The 16,967-nt window shown below is 40.5% G+C and overlaps 2 protein-coding genes across 2 annotated transcripts in view; one reads left to right on the top strand and one right to left on the bottom strand.

Annotated features, from left to right (window-relative positions):
- The window catches only part of LOC117462159 (uncharacterized), an 81,196-nt gene extending 74,110 nt beyond the window's left edge, over positions 1–7,086 (bottom strand). Inside the window, exons 1-13 of the mRNA XM_034104246.2 lie at positions 6,993–7,086; positions 6,747–6,797; positions 6,437–6,603; positions 6,295–6,365; positions 5,937–6,102; positions 5,602–5,739; positions 4,905–5,082; positions 4,689–4,831; positions 3,244–3,347; positions 1,717–1,882; positions 1,439–1,621; positions 1,165–1,317; positions 613–757 (exon numbers count right to left, since the gene is read on the bottom strand). Coding sequence (XP_033960137.1) covers positions 613–757; positions 1,165–1,317; positions 1,439–1,621; positions 1,717–1,882; positions 3,244–3,347; positions 4,689–4,831; positions 4,905–5,082; positions 5,602–5,739; positions 5,937–6,102; positions 6,295–6,365; positions 6,437–6,603; positions 6,747–6,797; positions 6,993–7,050 — 1,723 coding nt within the window. The 5' untranslated portion in view covers positions 7,051–7,086. The remainder of the gene's footprint in view (positions 1–612; positions 758–1,164; positions 1,318–1,438; positions 1,622–1,716; positions 1,883–3,243; positions 3,348–4,688; positions 4,832–4,904; positions 5,083–5,601; positions 5,740–5,936; positions 6,103–6,294; positions 6,366–6,436; positions 6,604–6,746; positions 6,798–6,992) is intronic.
- A 1,296-nt stretch (positions 7,087–8,382) lies between these two features.
- On the top strand, positions 8,383–16,488 carry LOC117462390 (Krueppel-like factor 9). The gene is made up of 2 exons (XM_034104605.1): positions 8,383–9,141; positions 11,294–16,488. Exons 1-2 carry the CDS (start codon positions 8,649–8,651, stop codon positions 11,536–11,538), a joined length of 738 nt encoding a protein of 245 aa, XP_033960496.1. The 5' UTR covers positions 8,383–8,648; the 3' UTR covers positions 11,539–16,488.
- The last annotated feature ends 479 nt before the right edge of the window (positions 16,489–16,967 follow it).

Below are 16,967 nucleotides of genomic sequence, written 5' to 3'. Positions count from 1 at the left end.
AGGAATTAAAGAAACACAGGAATAGACCCCTGGGGTACACCATACTGTAATTGGGCTTTGCTTTAATGGCAATGCAACCTTTTTAACAATGTTATGTATTACACAAATAATATCCTAGCCATACGATTGCTGTGTTGAGAAAACATACTTCTGCAGTTAACACTATAAAAGTTGTTATTCACCTACACAACATTTTACAACAAATAAATAGTTTTTGATCAAGTTATAGTGAGATTTAATCTGTCAGAGAAAGCAAAGCCATGTACCCTAGTGGACTTTATGAAAGTCATACTGACGTCTAGACAGAATAGAGTTGGAATTAAAGTAAACAAGATTCATTTTATATACACATTCTTAGTAATTTGGGGAAACATGCCAGCAGACAACGTTCGGTAATTATTAGAACAAATCATCATCTATGTTTAAAAGAAAAATGAAGTCTTGTTAGCAAGATCAACTAAAAAAATACAGAAAATATCTGGCTTCTAATCTATAATGAATACTTCATCTGTTTGACAATGAAAGCTGACATTGTTTATTAATATTTTAATTACTAAACCTTTTTCAGGAGGAAACACATCTATCTACCAACCACACAGGTTTGAATCAGACCTTGGCTGGAGGTCTCGTTCCTCAGCGTGGTCTTGACCACTTCAAACACGTCCTGGTCGGGGCAGTGCATGAGCTGCTGGTATGCAGCGATTCTGACCTCGGGATCCTCCTGGGAGGAGCGGTACAGCTGCAACAGCACAGACCTCTGAAGGAAGGAAACTGCTGTCACTCACTCAAGTTAGACGGCTCAGCACCTCTTCACCTCCACCTCTACTCATCATGAATCAATTAGACAGTTAACCTCTTTGATATGAAGAGATATTATTTTTGAAATACGAGTAAATGAACCTTCTATTGAAAAAGGACAGTTATCATAGAGTTACCTATTTTCACAAATGTAAGTGAATGATTTCAGTAAAAATGTAGGTATTAATTAGAATCAACTCACATCAGGAGCACTGTGTTAGCCTAACAGGTAGGCTACACTACACTTGTATTCAATTCTGGCATTGAGTCATTTTCCTCACACCAAATGTTTTCTTTTACCCAATCTTTAACTGTCCTCTGTCATAAAAAGGCAACAAAGCTGTAAAGATAATGTAATCAACTCACATCAGCTGAGCAGGGAAAGCGTCTGAAGGCTTGGATAGCAGCTAGTCTCAGCTCAAGTGCAGTTGAGGGGCTTAGCATGTAGCATTTTAGCAATGGAATAAAGGTTGGAGAAGACAGACCAATGTTTCCCACAGATTTCAGTGCATAATAAAACTGTTGGGGTGAAAACATACATTTATATTAGCCATTGTTCATGTACAATTGTTCAAATCAACAGGTTTAGTCAGGTGAATATATGCTAATGCAGCTAGTGTGCGTGTCTGTATGAAAGCACCTTAGCTTGAGTGGGTTGTTCTTCCTCGCAGCCCTCCTTCAGGGTTTCCTCAAGCGTCTGTATGAAGGACTGCACCTGAGGAAGTTCACTACAGGAGGCTTGAGACTTTTGGCACAGTTGATACACAAGAGAGGATCCAGCAAGCAGTGCCTTTGAACGCAGCTCTTGGACCTGCAGCAAGGCCTAACACAGATAGAAGACAAGCCTCAATACAGAAATTATTTCATTTAATTGATGAGATATTTAGTTCTTCATTAATGTCACATGGAGGTTCCTACATTGATGGACTCGATGATCTGTGGCGATGGATGAGGGATGAGGGCCATGGCGGTTAACAAAGCGTAAGCCTGCTCCTCCTCCAGCTCTTTGCTCCTCATCAGGTCGGTCAGCAGGACGACGCAGTGTTCAGATCCACAGGCTGGTAATGCATCCAACAGAGGCTGCCTGTCCAACCAGTTCATGAGCATCAGTATCAACCTCTGCTGTATGTATGTGTCATAATGTTGCTCTCCCTGAGGTTTCTCCCATTGTTCCCCCTTAAACTGTGGGGTTTCTCTGGAAGTGTTTCCTTGTACGATGTGAGGGTCTAAGGACAGAGGGTGTCGTTTTTCTCATACTGATATTCTGAACAATCTGTGTTGTTGTATTTGTTGTAAAGTGTCTCTACTGTAGGCTAATTTTATTATATGTACAGCACTTTGGCTCGACCAAAAATCGTTTATAAATGTGCTATATAAATAAACCTTGATTTGATTTGATTAATGTGGTATTAAAGAAATGACTGCTGTTTCCAGTGTTTATGCTAGCAGCTAGGCTAACCGACGGCTAGCTTGTAGCTTCATATACAGACAGGAGGGTAGGTATTAATCTCCACTGTTGTACTATATGTGTTAATGTTGCCTTCATCTCATTTAGCTGTGTCAGTTAGTCATACCATGAACAAGAAATCACAAAAAACAGGTCAGCCGGACTTTACCGAAATGGGACTGTTGCTTTTTCCATAATCACACATGTGCTTTGGGGGATCTTGTGTTTGATCTTTGACTATTTACTGTTTTATTCCGTCATTGACCACTGACTCATGACTTTAGTAGCAAATTACATTACTGGCAAAAAATCGGTTTTATAAACCGCAAAACTGGCTCAGCCGTAACAGGGGCACTGGTAGGCCTATTGTTTTTAGCTTTCACAACCACACAAATGCAAATCACAAAACCTACAGCTGTGTAGTTGAGTTTAAAAGATTGGTTGGGCAAGGGGAACCCAGAATTCAGGGATAGGAAGTACCCCCCCAAACGTTACACCTATGGCCCGATTTGGCATTTCGGCTGGTGTGATCCCATCACATGACCTCTAGTGGCCTTTGTGGTGGCTGAACCATTGAGCTTAGACCAAAGAAAGGTTTAGTCTCAATTTAAACTGGAATATATATGCAGACAGAGTAATCCATAGCTGATATTTTATGATTATGAAGTTAGTCTTGAAACAAGATTTTGTATCTTAAGTCAAAATGTCAGTTTGCTATATTCTGCATCACTAAGAAGGTTTCCTGTAAGTCATCCGTATCACAGTAGTCTCTGATTGAGTTAGTTATTATCCCACACACTGTCTTTTGTTAACATATTTTGCCAGAGGCTGTGTATTTTCTAATGGTAACCGATATACAAAAGTCCCTTCAGCTTAAATCAAATGTACTGGTAATACAAATGTCCACGTTAAACTCCCATGTATAGACATTGATTCATAACTGAATGACTCAACATAACATACTGTATGCTATTATATAACACAAAGGAAATACTGACCAGTCGTTGAGGCACTTGAAAGACGCTTCTTGCCAAAGTGTCTTCAATTGAGCAAGTGTCAGATCTCTTAGCTGGAAAGCCAGTTCAAGGAACTCTTGCGATAGCTGAGAGCAAACACCAAACACATATATAGACCTAAAATCAATTAAATCTCTCAATTTTTTCAAAACCATTCCTGCTCAACCAGAACCAATGGCTTTCTACAGAATGCTCTTTTTATCCCACACAGCTTTTATATCAGGCTCTGGGTCTGACAGCTATTTTTAAACACATCCCATGTAAACTAATTATGATGAGGGCTGCCAGATTATGTTTGACTGGCCTCCTGTGTATGGGAATCATTTAAATGATTCACAGTAAAGTATTGGGGGAAGTCAATCCTCTTACTTAGGCTAGCCAACATTCTGGGAGGGTACAGGCAATCTTGTAACCCATTGGCATCTTGTTCTGACGCATTGATATGTGTAAAGAGAACTGGATACAGCATTTGAGGTAGAGCCCTGCTCATTTCAATCAAAGTTCTGGTTGGAGCACAAGGCAAAAAAGTCTGACATCTGAAAGTAAAAACACCCAGAATTCCGCATCAATGAGCCCATGGAGCAAGCATTCTAAAATGATGGTTTAGAACTACGCTAACTTAAATGGTGATACACAATTTAACTGTGCACATAATCTAGACTTTCAAACTTCATCAGTCCGAATCAATCAAATACAAATTAAAAATGTTATCCAATTATTTATAGAGGTCTCTAAATCAATGTAAGTCAATTGGAAAACAGATTTTTAGGACCAATGGGATCAGGTGACGGAACCCTGCAGAACCCTCTTTCTTGGGACACTCATTGTTTACAGTCCTTTAGCCTTTTGAGAGGCCGGAATGGAGTTGGAGTAGCGAGACAACGACGTCTATGACCATTTTGTTTCAAAAGTAGCCAGTTTATTAGCTAATGTTAATGTAGTAAAAAACATAATCATCGTCAGACGATAAGCGATGGGTTTCCTAAATTGCTTTTCAGCCAATACCTTCTGCCTATTTTGCTCTCTACACGGACTGTTTACATGCATTCAACACAAAAGTGTAACATTTGTGATATTGGGCTATATAAATAAACATTGATTGATTGATTGATTGATTGATTGATTGATTGATTGATTGATTGATTGATTGATTGATTGATTCAACCAAGCATGCGCAAACATGATTGGTCAATGGTACAAGGATTACAAACGGAAACCAGAAAGCTCCCGATGCCAAAGCCTTGTCCTGTTGATGACAGATTCTTCATGAAAATTATGTTTATAGAGATTAGGGTAGGACGTACTCTACAAGTGGTTTCTATCATCAGTTGAAAAGGACCGCTGTAAGTGTAATTATGCAAACTAAAACATAAAATAATAATTTCTTGAATACAGTTCAAAGGAAAATTGAATTTGTTGAGTCCTACCAGTTGTGGGTCTGAGGTGAGGCTACATAACATCCGAACAGTTTGGCTGGCTTGCTGAGGTGTTGACGCTCTGGCTTTTCCTTGCCTTGCAGCCCCCTCGTCCTCAAACTGCAGATCAGTCAGAACACCAAGACCTACGGAATCTGCATTGAGGAGAATAGGCATCAGGACACTTGTCGATAAAACAGTTGCTAAGTTGTAAGCACTCCTCCTGACCTGCTCCTGAGGGGGTCCCTGGCTGGGCTCTGAGCAGCAGCAGGGTCGACACTGTTTTTGTCTTAACCAACCCTGCAGTCCCGGACCATGTTGCCATAGAAACAACTTCAGTGCAGTTGACCTCTTCCATCACTGTAGATCCATGCTTCTGAATACAGTTCAATTCTGATTGCACTGACTAGCAAAGAAAGAAAACAAAGTTTGCATCATGAAAGAAGAACTGTAATGCAACAGTTCAACCACATTCCTGATGTTACTTTGATGACAGAGGGCTCAGGGTTAGGGCTGTGCAGAAAAGTGTGAAGCAGCGTCATCACTCTCTTTCAACTTCCACGTTCCTTGAACTCAGATACCAAAGATAAGAAAAAGGAATCAACAAGTATAATGGGCCGAGGCTAGGGTTTTGTAAGTACTAGCAAGGATGGAGTGCAATAAAATCCTTTCAAATAGAATCAGAGCTTGTTTTTGTTTGCAAAAAAAATTGCCAATGTGGTCTGGGCTCGGCCCTTAACGTCCTGACTGCCCCTATCAACCTTAACAAGGCCCGTGGACCCCCACTGACACTGACCCTTAGCCGCATCAGAGGCATTATGCTTTACATTAATGTACAGAATATGGAAATTAGCATAATAGGGCCCCTTTAAAATGCCTCAGTTTCAACAGTGTCTTTATAAAAAAAGAAGAGCGGTAAACTCACAGTATCTTCACTGAAAGCTACTGAATGGGGCCAGAAGTGTGCCTGTCGGGCCTGTTGGCACTGTGTTAGATCCCTGCTCTTCAGCAGTGCAGCTCCTCTCCTCTCATACTTGCTGCTGCACGTCCCATACACATCAGTCTGGGAAGAGGGATTAGAGAAAAGTCAGATAATTACCATGTGAGTGCACTACATTATGGCAAGGTGGTGTTAATGACGGTTCTTGTTTGTTGCAGGAGTAGAGGGGATGTTTTCGGACTAGAAGTAGTTCTTTTGACATTTCCATAAAGACAGAGGAGCTGCTGCATACACAGAACAGAGCCCTCATTAACCCTCACCTCTTTTACTAATTCCTGTTTGGAGGCCATGCGGGAGGTCTGGAGCATGCTCAGTAGAGCCCGTTTAATGTTGAGGGCCCACACCTGCTCCCCCTCCTGGAGACAGAGGGCCGTGACCTTTCCCCCATGGAGGGAGAACTTGAGGCGCGTTCTCTCCAGCGAATCTCTGGGAAACAAAAACAGCAGATGAGCCCCCCGGGGACCCCAAAACACAGACAAGGGAAGCATCGGAACAGAGTATCACATTCATAGGAAACACAGTTGTGGCATTCCAAAACGATCTGGACTTTGAATGCTGCACAATGAGGACAGACATGCAAAATAGAGCGCATTTACTTATAAAAACATAAAGTTTTACCTCAAGCTCTTTAAGCGTTGCACAGAGTGTTCCTTCTGAGGGGAAAGTCGCTTTATCTGTGGATTCCTGATCTGCAAGTGCACAAATTAATGAGTTTTTGCATTTCTTTTTTATTCCCACTAACACTTCTATGAAAGCTGACCTGCATCATTAGGTGACACTTGGAAACCACGTCGATATCAACCACACAGTCCAAAGCCAGTCCATTCCTTCCAGCACTGGAGCCATGAAGGGTTGTAGTAATTGCCGTGCTATACCTGTAAGTATACCTGACCCCTCTCTGATAGGACAAGTCGGGGGTAGGAGACCCTAAATACATGAAATAATAAGATTTAAAGAATGTGAGTGTTTTAATTGAGGCAAATCTTGTGGTATGAAAATGTTTATGTCAAATCTTATCATTTAAGTATTTTTCAGTGAGCAATGACATAAGCAACAAACTGGTTTCTCACCAGCACAACTTGAATCACAGAGACTTGGTTCCGTCCGAAAGCAATCACCTACTGCATGGAAAATCAGGTCAAAAAACCATAAACATAATGACAAAAAACAACAACTTTTCGTATAGAAAACTCACCAAACCTCTATATTTAACCCTCAGGTTATCTCGACTCCTAGTCAAGTCAACTCTGCCTTTAATGGACAATTCAATGGCAAACCATGAAGGAATAGATCACACAACAAAAGACACAACTCACCGTGTAGCAGCAGAAAAAGAAGATGCAGACAACTGAGTGGTAACAACAACATAGCCATAGCAACCCCTGTAGTAACTTCAGGTTTGGCTTCCTCCAAGCCTCCTCCACATGTAAGTGGGATGAAAACCAAGCACTGTTCCCACCACTGAATGACCAGGCTTGTACGTGGGCTTCCACAGTGACCCATGGTGCTCACAGCGACCAATCAGGAAACACCTTCCCAACTGGAGCTACAAACACACTCCGAGCCAATCACTTGGGTGGACCTCAGAAAGAACCTCCCCCAAAAAAACATGGAATGACATACAGTGAGATCAAATTCAATGTATTGCATTGTTCAGTTTGAAAGATGGCATCATAATATACAATGTAAAACATAGTTGTCTGCAGGTATATATCCTAATTATAGTACAATAGTAAAGCATGACAGAGCACAACCTGGAGTTATAATAATGACCAAAGTGTTATTGCTATTGTAAATTAGATGAATAGTTCAGGAAACACAGTTAAACACATACACATTGTCATTATGACCATAATCAATAAACCACACAACCAGTGTGGACTCTAATCTATTAAAGCTGATTCATAAACTTCTCTCTACACACAGCTGAGGTGAGCGTCAGGGAAGAGGGACATCTAGTGTCTGGGTTTTATGGATAAAAACTGTTGGAAAAGTGTATACAGAGAGTCCTTCATGTAACTAAATGTGCCTGGAAGGTGTAAAAAAAAAAAAAAAAGCCCTGCACTACTCAGTCCTGCTCTTCAGCCTTTCGGGTGGGCTCCAACTAAATTACCCATCGCGCCTTTCATCCCCATCTCCTTCCCCCATCATACCCAAACTGCCTGCCACCTACTTTCCACGATGCACCCGCCGCCGCGGTCCACGCCCGTGCTGCGACGTCAGTTACTGCGTGCCGCTGGTAGACAATGCGTTCAAAACGTAGCAAAAATTGGTAAATAAGAAATGTCTCAAAAAAAATACTGTTAACCCGGTTTCACCCCAACTTTTAGAGTCCTGAAATCATAGAAATAGCGCATTATATTACGTTCAGTATGTAAATTATGCTCTATTAAGGTCATTTAAAAGCATTATGCTTGGGACTTTGTGGTTTTTTATAAAACATAACATACCTAGATACTATATTCATAGTTTGTATTAAATATTGCCCTTTGTGATTTGCTATATGAAGTTTATGTATAAATACAGTGTTTCAATTATAGATACGATACTGAAGTAGTTAAAGTGACAAAATAAAACAAAAAGGGCGGCATTTTTAGAGATTGTTAACCTAGAACACCCCTAGAATCCATTTATCCGATAGGCCGTAAACGCATCTAGGGGGCGTAGGTTTGACCGGCTTCTCGGAGGCTCAGACACAATGAACCGTCAACGGTGAGGGGCACGAGTGTTTGGCTTGAATTATTGGCAAGGTTTTAGCACATTATTATTCTCAATTGTGCCTCTTCTTTAGTTAAATAAGCCATTTTCAGAACACTGACACACTGTATGGCGGTTACAGGGCTCGGCTGGAAACGGTTGGTTCGTCGAGTTTGATGAAAACGAGGTCAGGCTCAGACTACCGTTAGCCCCTCCTGGAGGATTCGTTTCGTTACTTTTTTCTAGATAAAGCCAACACAACGAGGCAGATAACAATGTCGTTGACTGCTTCGTCTGATTATTTCGCTGCCGAGTGTCTGGTATCGATATCCAGCGGTCCTGTCTTGCACAGACCCACCCCGGTCGCCCCCGCCAGCCAGCCGACCACCGTGGGCCTGCTCCCCGGGGAGCCCGACGTTTCGAACGAGGACAGGGAAGTGCGGGAGACTCTGAGGCTAGAGGGGGCCAACATGATGGCGGTGGCCGGGATCCTCACCGACCTGCACGTCAAGTTCCGCCCCATGTCGGCCTACTCTGAGAGCAGTAACTCCTCGTGTGGAGGGGAGAGCGGCTACACCACGTTGTCGGACCCGACCACCCCTACCATGACCCCCTCCGCCACCCCGGTGCCCGGACAGCAGCTGAGGGGGGGAGTAGGCGTGGGGGCCCCGCGGTCCCCGGTGAAGCGACACCAGTGCACCTTTGAAGGATGCGACAGAGTTTACGGGAAATCCTCCCACCTGAAGGCACACATCCGGACACACACAGGTAAGAGGACAACAACAGTTTGTAGTATCAGCACTTCATGTTGTGTACAGCTGGAAATAAAGTGTGTCCATAACTTCTGCTTTGGCGGTGACATGTACTCCCATAGTGTTTTAACCAGGGGAAGTGCCCCATATCGGATTAGCTAATAGTAGCTCTGCGGTGGTAAATGTGTTCCCTGACTTGGTACAATAACGTGGCCAAACAAAGAGGGAAAGTCAGAAAACTCCCCTCAGAGACTGACAAAGAAGTAAACTAACAAAAGAACTGGGCTGGACGTTAAAACCGGTGACGAAGGTCTTCCTCTCGACTGCATTTGCATATGAAATTAACGTAAGACGAAACCTTAACGTCGAGTGTAGAGATTTCATAGTCGGACATGGCCTCTCCTGTTGATGGCAGCAGCACGTTATGGTGTTTGGGCTGCTAACTTGTTACTGTTTGCATCACCTTGTCTTCCTCACGTCTGCTGATTACTCAAATAGATTTTACTCTCGGAGAAGTTGTTGATAAAGCATTCTTAGAAAAGCTGCAAGGGGTGCGTCCGATAATGGATGTGCCTCCGATAATGGATGTGCCTGATTAAACACATTATTATGTCTTTCTGGTGAGGGAGAACACTGTGTGTGTAGTTGCGCCTCTCTGCAATGCATTTGGTAATTTCTCGCGGTGTATTAACATGATATACAAAGCTATGTTTAGTTGGAAATAGATCCAGCAGCCAGAATGAAATCTGATCCCTAATACAGAGTTATTAACGTGCCTGTGATTTTTCACAAAATGAGGGGAATCGGTGTGTTCAGGGTCACTGAGCAGGCGCACACGGATTAAGGACAGGAAACGGCTGAAAGAAACTGCGGTGGGAACGCCTACAAAGAGTTCTGCAACAACAACGTGGCCAGGCTTTGTGATCTTGAAAATGGCTCCGAGCATCCCACTCGTTTATCCCGGTGTTGCTAGTGTTGCCTGCAGGAGATTAAGGCTAGTAGTAGCTTAGGAACACTAATCTGGACCATCTAAAAGCCCAGATATGTTTGGTCACATATTTAACTATGTTGAGATCTTTCTCTGTTTTACATCATGTTACAGTGAATATCTTTGGGATTAGAACCAACCACACAAGACTTTTAGAAACTGGGATCAACATTTTTCACTATGTTATGCACCGAACAATCAATACAGAGATATAGAAAATAAGTACAGCAGTAGCTCAGTAACTACTTCATTTTCTACCAATATTCTATTTATTAATTTATGGATTGATGAAAAATCTATTGCAAACCTATTCTATTTTCTTTGTACTGTCAACTGCTTGCACACAGCATAAGATCAATTTGTCAAAATGCCCTTTTTTTAAGGTATGTTGAAATAACAAAAAGGGGCCGAACATCTGTTACCTTTAGCAAAATACCAAACAGCCTTTATTTGTATTCTGTGTTTTTTTCAGTCCGATTTTTCAAGACATCAAAGTGCATTTTCACTAACTTTAAGACATTTGATTGACAATTCATCGGTTACCATGTGCAAATTAAACAATAATAGAAAAAATGACATATTTGCTATTTAACCAATGCAATGCAGAACTGGTGAGTTGTGCTTGGAGTTGCAACGATTAACTGATGAGTGGTTAACAAAAAAAACAATAGTCAAATACTGCAGACATTGATCAAATCTATTTGAGTGATAAACAAATTCTCTAAATTCAGCTTTTGAAACAACAACATTTGCTCGTTTATATACTACTCTTTGACAGTATACTAAATATCTTTTGAGTTGTTGACAAAACAAGACATTTGAGGCGGTCAATTTGGGCGTGGGGCATTGATCGACATTTTATAGATAACAAAGTTAATCGATATATAGTCTTGTGTTGGTAACATATTTTAATCATCAAAAAACGGCATGCTGTAGACCTAAGCTGCATTCAGAGCCTTGCGGTGAAAAGATTTGTTTCTATGGTTACGTCCCCTGCTAAGTTGCGTCACTTAATTCAGTGATCATCTGATTGGTTGCACTGCAAAAGGTCATGCTGTAAACAAGCTCAAAGTTTGGTGACAATTAAGAGCGGTCCACGGTGGCTTTTACCGCGTGTCATGTGAACGCAGCGTGACAGATGTGGTATGGTGTTAAATGGTCCTCTCTCTCCTTGCTGCAGGTGAGCGGCCCTTCCCCTGCACCTGGCCCGACTGCGAGAAGAAGTTTGCCCGCTCCGACGAGCTCGCCCGCCACACCCGCACCCACACCGGGGAGAAGCGCTTCCTGTGCCCCCTCTGCGATAAGCGCTTCATGCGCAGTGACCACCTGATCAAGCACGCCCGCCGCCACCCTTACTTCCAGCCCTCCATGTTGGGACGCAACAAGGGCGCATCCCCCTCTCCCAACCCGGCCGCGTACCATTAGGGTGGTTTGGGTTGTGGGGGTGCGTTCTACAGGAGCACAGAAGGTCGGGCGGTTTCAAGTTAACCAGCTACAATCAGTCCTCCAAGCATTTTTGTGTTGTACTCAAAAACATACACACATACACAGAACTTGAAAGTGAGGGGGAGCAGCTTCATCCCTCTGTCTACAAACGAGTCAGGTGACCACTATCCCCTAATGTAACTAGGGTTGGGTACCGAGAAACGCTCAGAATCTTTAAGAAATGGGTTTTTGTAAGAAATGTGCTTTTTGATTCCACTTATCGTCTCCTGAAAGTTTGTTTACATTTTGGGCTAGCTTTCAAAACGACTTCACTAAAGACAGTCACGATGCAGTGACCTCTAATCTCTGCATGGACATAAAACAACATGCAAGGGAACATGCTTTTTCATGTCATGTATTGTGAACTTGAATGACATATTGTTAGCGTTAAAAGACCAGATGGGGATGTTTTGGGCTATTCTACTCAAAAGTATTACAGGGCAGATCAAAGAACTTCATCACATTGATGCAAAACATCTTTAAAAAAAAAGCCATAATGCAGTCCTGCTCACATTGCCTAGTATAATTAATTAGGCTTTAATTTCTCAGAAAGCTAATTAAAAAACGTTTAAAATGGCACAGCTTTTCTGCTTTTTAACCAAAAACCATCACTAAATAATTTGTCATTCATAACATGTTTAAGGCAGAGATTATGAAAAGAGACATATTGTTTGTTTATTTTCCTAACTCAGGATTCGATGAGAACGGGAACATTAAGCAGATTTAAAATCGAGAAAATAAACCCAACCCTATCAATAATCTTGTTTTTCAAACACGTACACAAATGCAGGGATTTTTCACATTTTCTCAAAAAAGATCTGCCAAAACTCCTGTTTTACTTGTGGTTAATTTCTAGATTGTTGTTGTGCTTTCAGTACCATTTATTTACCATGAGTAGCACAAGATTGTGATGTTAGGTAGCGAGGCATTGACTAAAAGCTTTTTATTTTTAGCTTTGCTGATTCCATATAAAAGTGTTAGTGGTGACACATTCCTTACTTTTTATTGCATCGGTAACCATCATTGAGGCCATTCTGTAATGCCTTCTTTATATCCAATTTAACTATAGATCAAATATTGATTTTTCCCAGAACGTGGATTAAAGTTCACTAGAGGAGCTGTTTGCACACCATCCTTGACTCTAGATCAGTTATCACACATGAAATGCTGACACGTAATACACTGTAGTATTATGTCCTATACTGATGCAAATGTATATAAGCTTTAAGCTTTTAATGTAGATAAATGGTAATGCTACTAGCAGCAGAATTAATACATGTGAAGAATTGTAGTCCTTATATTAGGGGTAACGGTATACTCTTGATAGGATGGCATTGCCTGTGAGTGTTGGTGTGTATGTGTTTTTTATTTACATTTTTGTTAGCGGCAGAACTCAGAAAAAGTGTGTATGCATCGATATCAGGATGATATAAAAGTGTCAGGGGTGTGGAGCCAGAACACGTTCAGGTCCAGGTGTGCCAGGTCACAACTATCGAGTGGTGCAGAGGTGTATTTTTGTAGGCCAACCCGGAAGTGAAAAGGCAATGGGATTTTCCTATTGGTTTTCAAAATATTGCAGAAAATGAGATCTCTGGCCAACACATGTTTATGATACTTACACATTTTGTTCAGCAGGATTATCTCCACATATTACACGTAAATGTAATCGCCAGAAGTAAAAAGCTAACGTTAAGCCAATACATGACAATGCATCACCGCCGCTAAGCTAGGCAGCTAATGTTCAGCGTGATGACATTGAGTAGTCTCATTACACCACTTGTTAGCAACTGCTGTTTACATGACACAAACAAGCTATGGTCATTCACCAGTGGGGTATTTACTGACATATTTTAACTTTGTGATAACCATAGAATTTATTTCAGGCATCTAACCAAATACAGCTTCAAAAAAACATTGGCTTCGAGACGAGAGAAGAACAATTGGTAATATGCTAATTCATTTCCGGGAGTTGGACTCACTCCAGCGCCACACTATACCATTTGACCTTTATTGATTTACATTCATTTTGACTTGTCAAAACAAATAAAAGCACAGGGGCAACCAATATAATCAAGAGTGGCAGTCGGGGTGACCTCTGCCAAGGCCAATGGTGCATTCACATGCTTCTTGGGAGTACCATGTGTTGAGTCTGACACTTTTCTTGTTGAATTAGTTGTGTTAAGCTTTACGTTGTACGGTGGAAACGAGCGTTTCTCAATCTCAAATTGTTAATGATTCTAAAACATAACTTTTGGATCAGCCCCCAAAACATGTAATGGGTTTTTGGCCTATTCTAGCGACACCCTTCCACCGCGTTCAATGAAACTCGGCTACTAGTTTGTCCTCATTCCCGCTGACAGACCAACTGATTTGAAAACCTTCTTGGTAGAAGTAGCTCAGTATAAGCAAATGGTGGCTCTATTCCATATTGGTGTGTCTTTGAACCAGCCAACCTCTGTTAACGGGATGCAGCCATTCCACAATGTTATTCGTTACACCTGTTTTTCACAAGTCAAAATGTCCAATGTGATAAAAAAAAAAAAACTGTTCAGTGAATTTAAGTGAACCAGCACCTAAATATTCTTATATGCCAAAAAAGGAAGTCAACAATACTTGTGTTTCAGGAATAATAACATTCATGAGCAAGCCATCAAATAATCAAATCTATCAGAGTACACACAATATCCAGGTCTGAGTAAAGAGGGTGAATCTTTTATTTTTGTTTTCACACTGTCTGTCCAGCTCATGGACATATTCCTTTTGATCTCAGTGAACAACACTTAAAGCCTTAAACTATGTCATAACTACTTTGCACCATGTTTACAGTCGAATCATTGTACAGGTATATGTATGCCCTCATCACAGATACTCGTTATGCAATATGGCACTTTTTTCTTACAGGTGTATTTGGGCTGAATTGTGTCATGGCTTGCACTGTTGCTATGCTTCTACAAGCAAGCACTGTGGGACCATGCTCATGTGTTGATAACCAATAGTTTGTAAAACTGCCTTTTTGTCCAGGGTCTTTAGAAAAAAAACGTGATGCAAGAAGTGGTTTCTATTTAGTTTTTTGTTCTTTTGTAATGTTTGCTTTAGTCATCATGGCCATCTCTTGTTGTGGATTTTTTTTCTTTCTATATCTCACACCCTTCATTTGTGCTTCCTGATCTGTCTTCCGCGTGCACGCGTCAAACCATCTCACTGTTGATCTCATGGGAACATTTCGTACACATTCCTCCTCTAGAGGTTTGATCTGTTGATAGTTTTTGGTTGCTGCTGGCAGTAACCACAAACATACGGACTGTTTTAACAAAGGAACACACCATATACTCGTTTTTTAACGCCTTCAAAATGGAAATATGAGCTTCCATCGCCCCTCACAGATGGGAGCGTCTTCTTACAAAGCTATATACCACATACATACCTCACAGATTCTCTTTTTCTTTACAAAATCCATCCATCTTGTCTTTCAGAAATTCCTTTTAAAGCCTTGGATTTCAGAAGTTTCATCAGCTAGATGGTCTGCTATGTACCCTATGTCCTTACCTATGGTGGCCAACAGTTCCTAAAACCATGCAAACTAAAAAACACAAAAGTGCCAAAACACATGCAAATGAAGAAACCCCTTCAAAAACTTGACGGCACGTACAGCATTTAGAAAATATTTACTAAAAGCGCTTGAAACTAAATGCTGCAGGAAGTTAAAACATAACAGAAATGGGAACACTAAATAGTGATGCACACTGGTGGACCACAGCTCTTGTTGTCGGTCAGGCATTATGCAGTTGGTCACTGGAAACGTACCTTTTTAAATTCAAGTTGTATTGGCCTATTTTAACAATGTGATCGCATGATTCCTTCCGATATGATTGCAGATCCGCTGCAAGCTAGCTAGCATGCTTACAAAATATTTTTACATTTGACTAACTCAGCGAGTGTGATGGTTGGCAACTTGAAATATCGCCAAACGTCATCAAGCACTTTTTTGTGTCCCTGCTTTCTTTGTGTTTTGAGCTTCTTGCAGCAAGTGAACCCTGCCCATGTTTTATGTAGGAGAAGATGTTTTTCTTCATTTGCATATGTTTTGGCATATTAGTGTTATATTTGAAAATGAGGCACGTTTATCCTAATGCAGCATTTGCACCTGTCGGCCACCGTACTTATGTCTTTATATGCAACATCACTACTACCTGTGCAGCAGAATTTCCTTTTTCCTGCCTCAATTTCTGTTGTTAATGGACAGTAGCAAAAATGAATCTCTGGGATACATCCAGCCCCTGGTTGTCTAGGGAAAAAAGTCTTAAAGGGGTGTTTAGTAAGTAAAGAAAAATACATGTTGACTTCAATGCAGAATTTAATTAAAAGAGCGCGGTCCAAATCTATATGTTCATATCGCTGAATGTGGCTTGATGACAGATGAGCGTTTTGGGTTGAATTTTTGCGTAGAACGACAAATTCCTCGTCACCACACTAATTCAGATATGCACATTGTACAGAAATGGATGTTTTTTTTTAAATTGATGCCTAATTTTTACATAAATGTAATTTTTTAATAATCCTCTTATCAAAGCTTTAGTTAAGGGGGAACTGTGGAACTAAATAATTGCTGAAACAAGCTGTTTTGATATTTATATTCTCAGGTGTCTTCAATTTTGAGCATTGGACCTTCAATATGTCCTGTGCAACACCTAAGTACAAGCATGTTTTTTTTTCTTTTATTATGCTGATTAATTTATTCCAAAAAAAAGAAAATGTATAATTTGTGTGGTTTAATTATTCTTTTCATAACACATTTTGTGATATGGAACAAAACTAATATTAAGTGGTTCCATTGTTTGCTTGACATGAAAATACCAGTGCTTTTTTAAGAATAAAAATCCTTAAGTTGAATGCTGTCTTGTCTGTTTTTGTCTGTACGGTTGGACTAAAAGCATATTTATTTATTAAAGAATAACTGTCGGCTGTAACATTTGGACAGAAATTGTATTTGAGTGTTTTACATTTAATGTGGGTGTCCAAGTGGCAACATTGGCTGTATTATTTTCATTAAAGTCCTAGCCTTATTATTGAGGTTCATATTATATTTCTGTATTCCTACCACCATGATCTCAAGTTTATAAAGATCCTTTCTATGTTACAACAAAATATTATTTTTGTTATCAATGCAAACTAAACTATTTTATTTTCTTCATGTAACCTTTGTCTTCATTACCACATATTTATAGTTAATTCACAAATCTAGACGATTATTAGGTTTATAAGTCAATGTTTTGTTTTTTTAAATATCATACAAACGTATCCCATTTAAACAAGAAATATTTTCAAGATAATAATAATAATGGGTTTCATTTGTAACGCACTTCATATTT

This window comes from Pseudochaenichthys georgianus, chromosome 17 (assembly GCF_902827115.2).
Source record: "Pseudochaenichthys georgianus chromosome 17, fPseGeo1.2, whole genome shotgun sequence".
Taxonomy (NCBI): Eukaryota; Metazoa; Chordata; class Actinopteri; order Perciformes; family Channichthyidae; genus Pseudochaenichthys; species Pseudochaenichthys georgianus.
The sequence above is the reverse complement of the archived record's forward strand: the minus strand, read 5'-3'. Positions and strand labels throughout refer to the sequence as shown.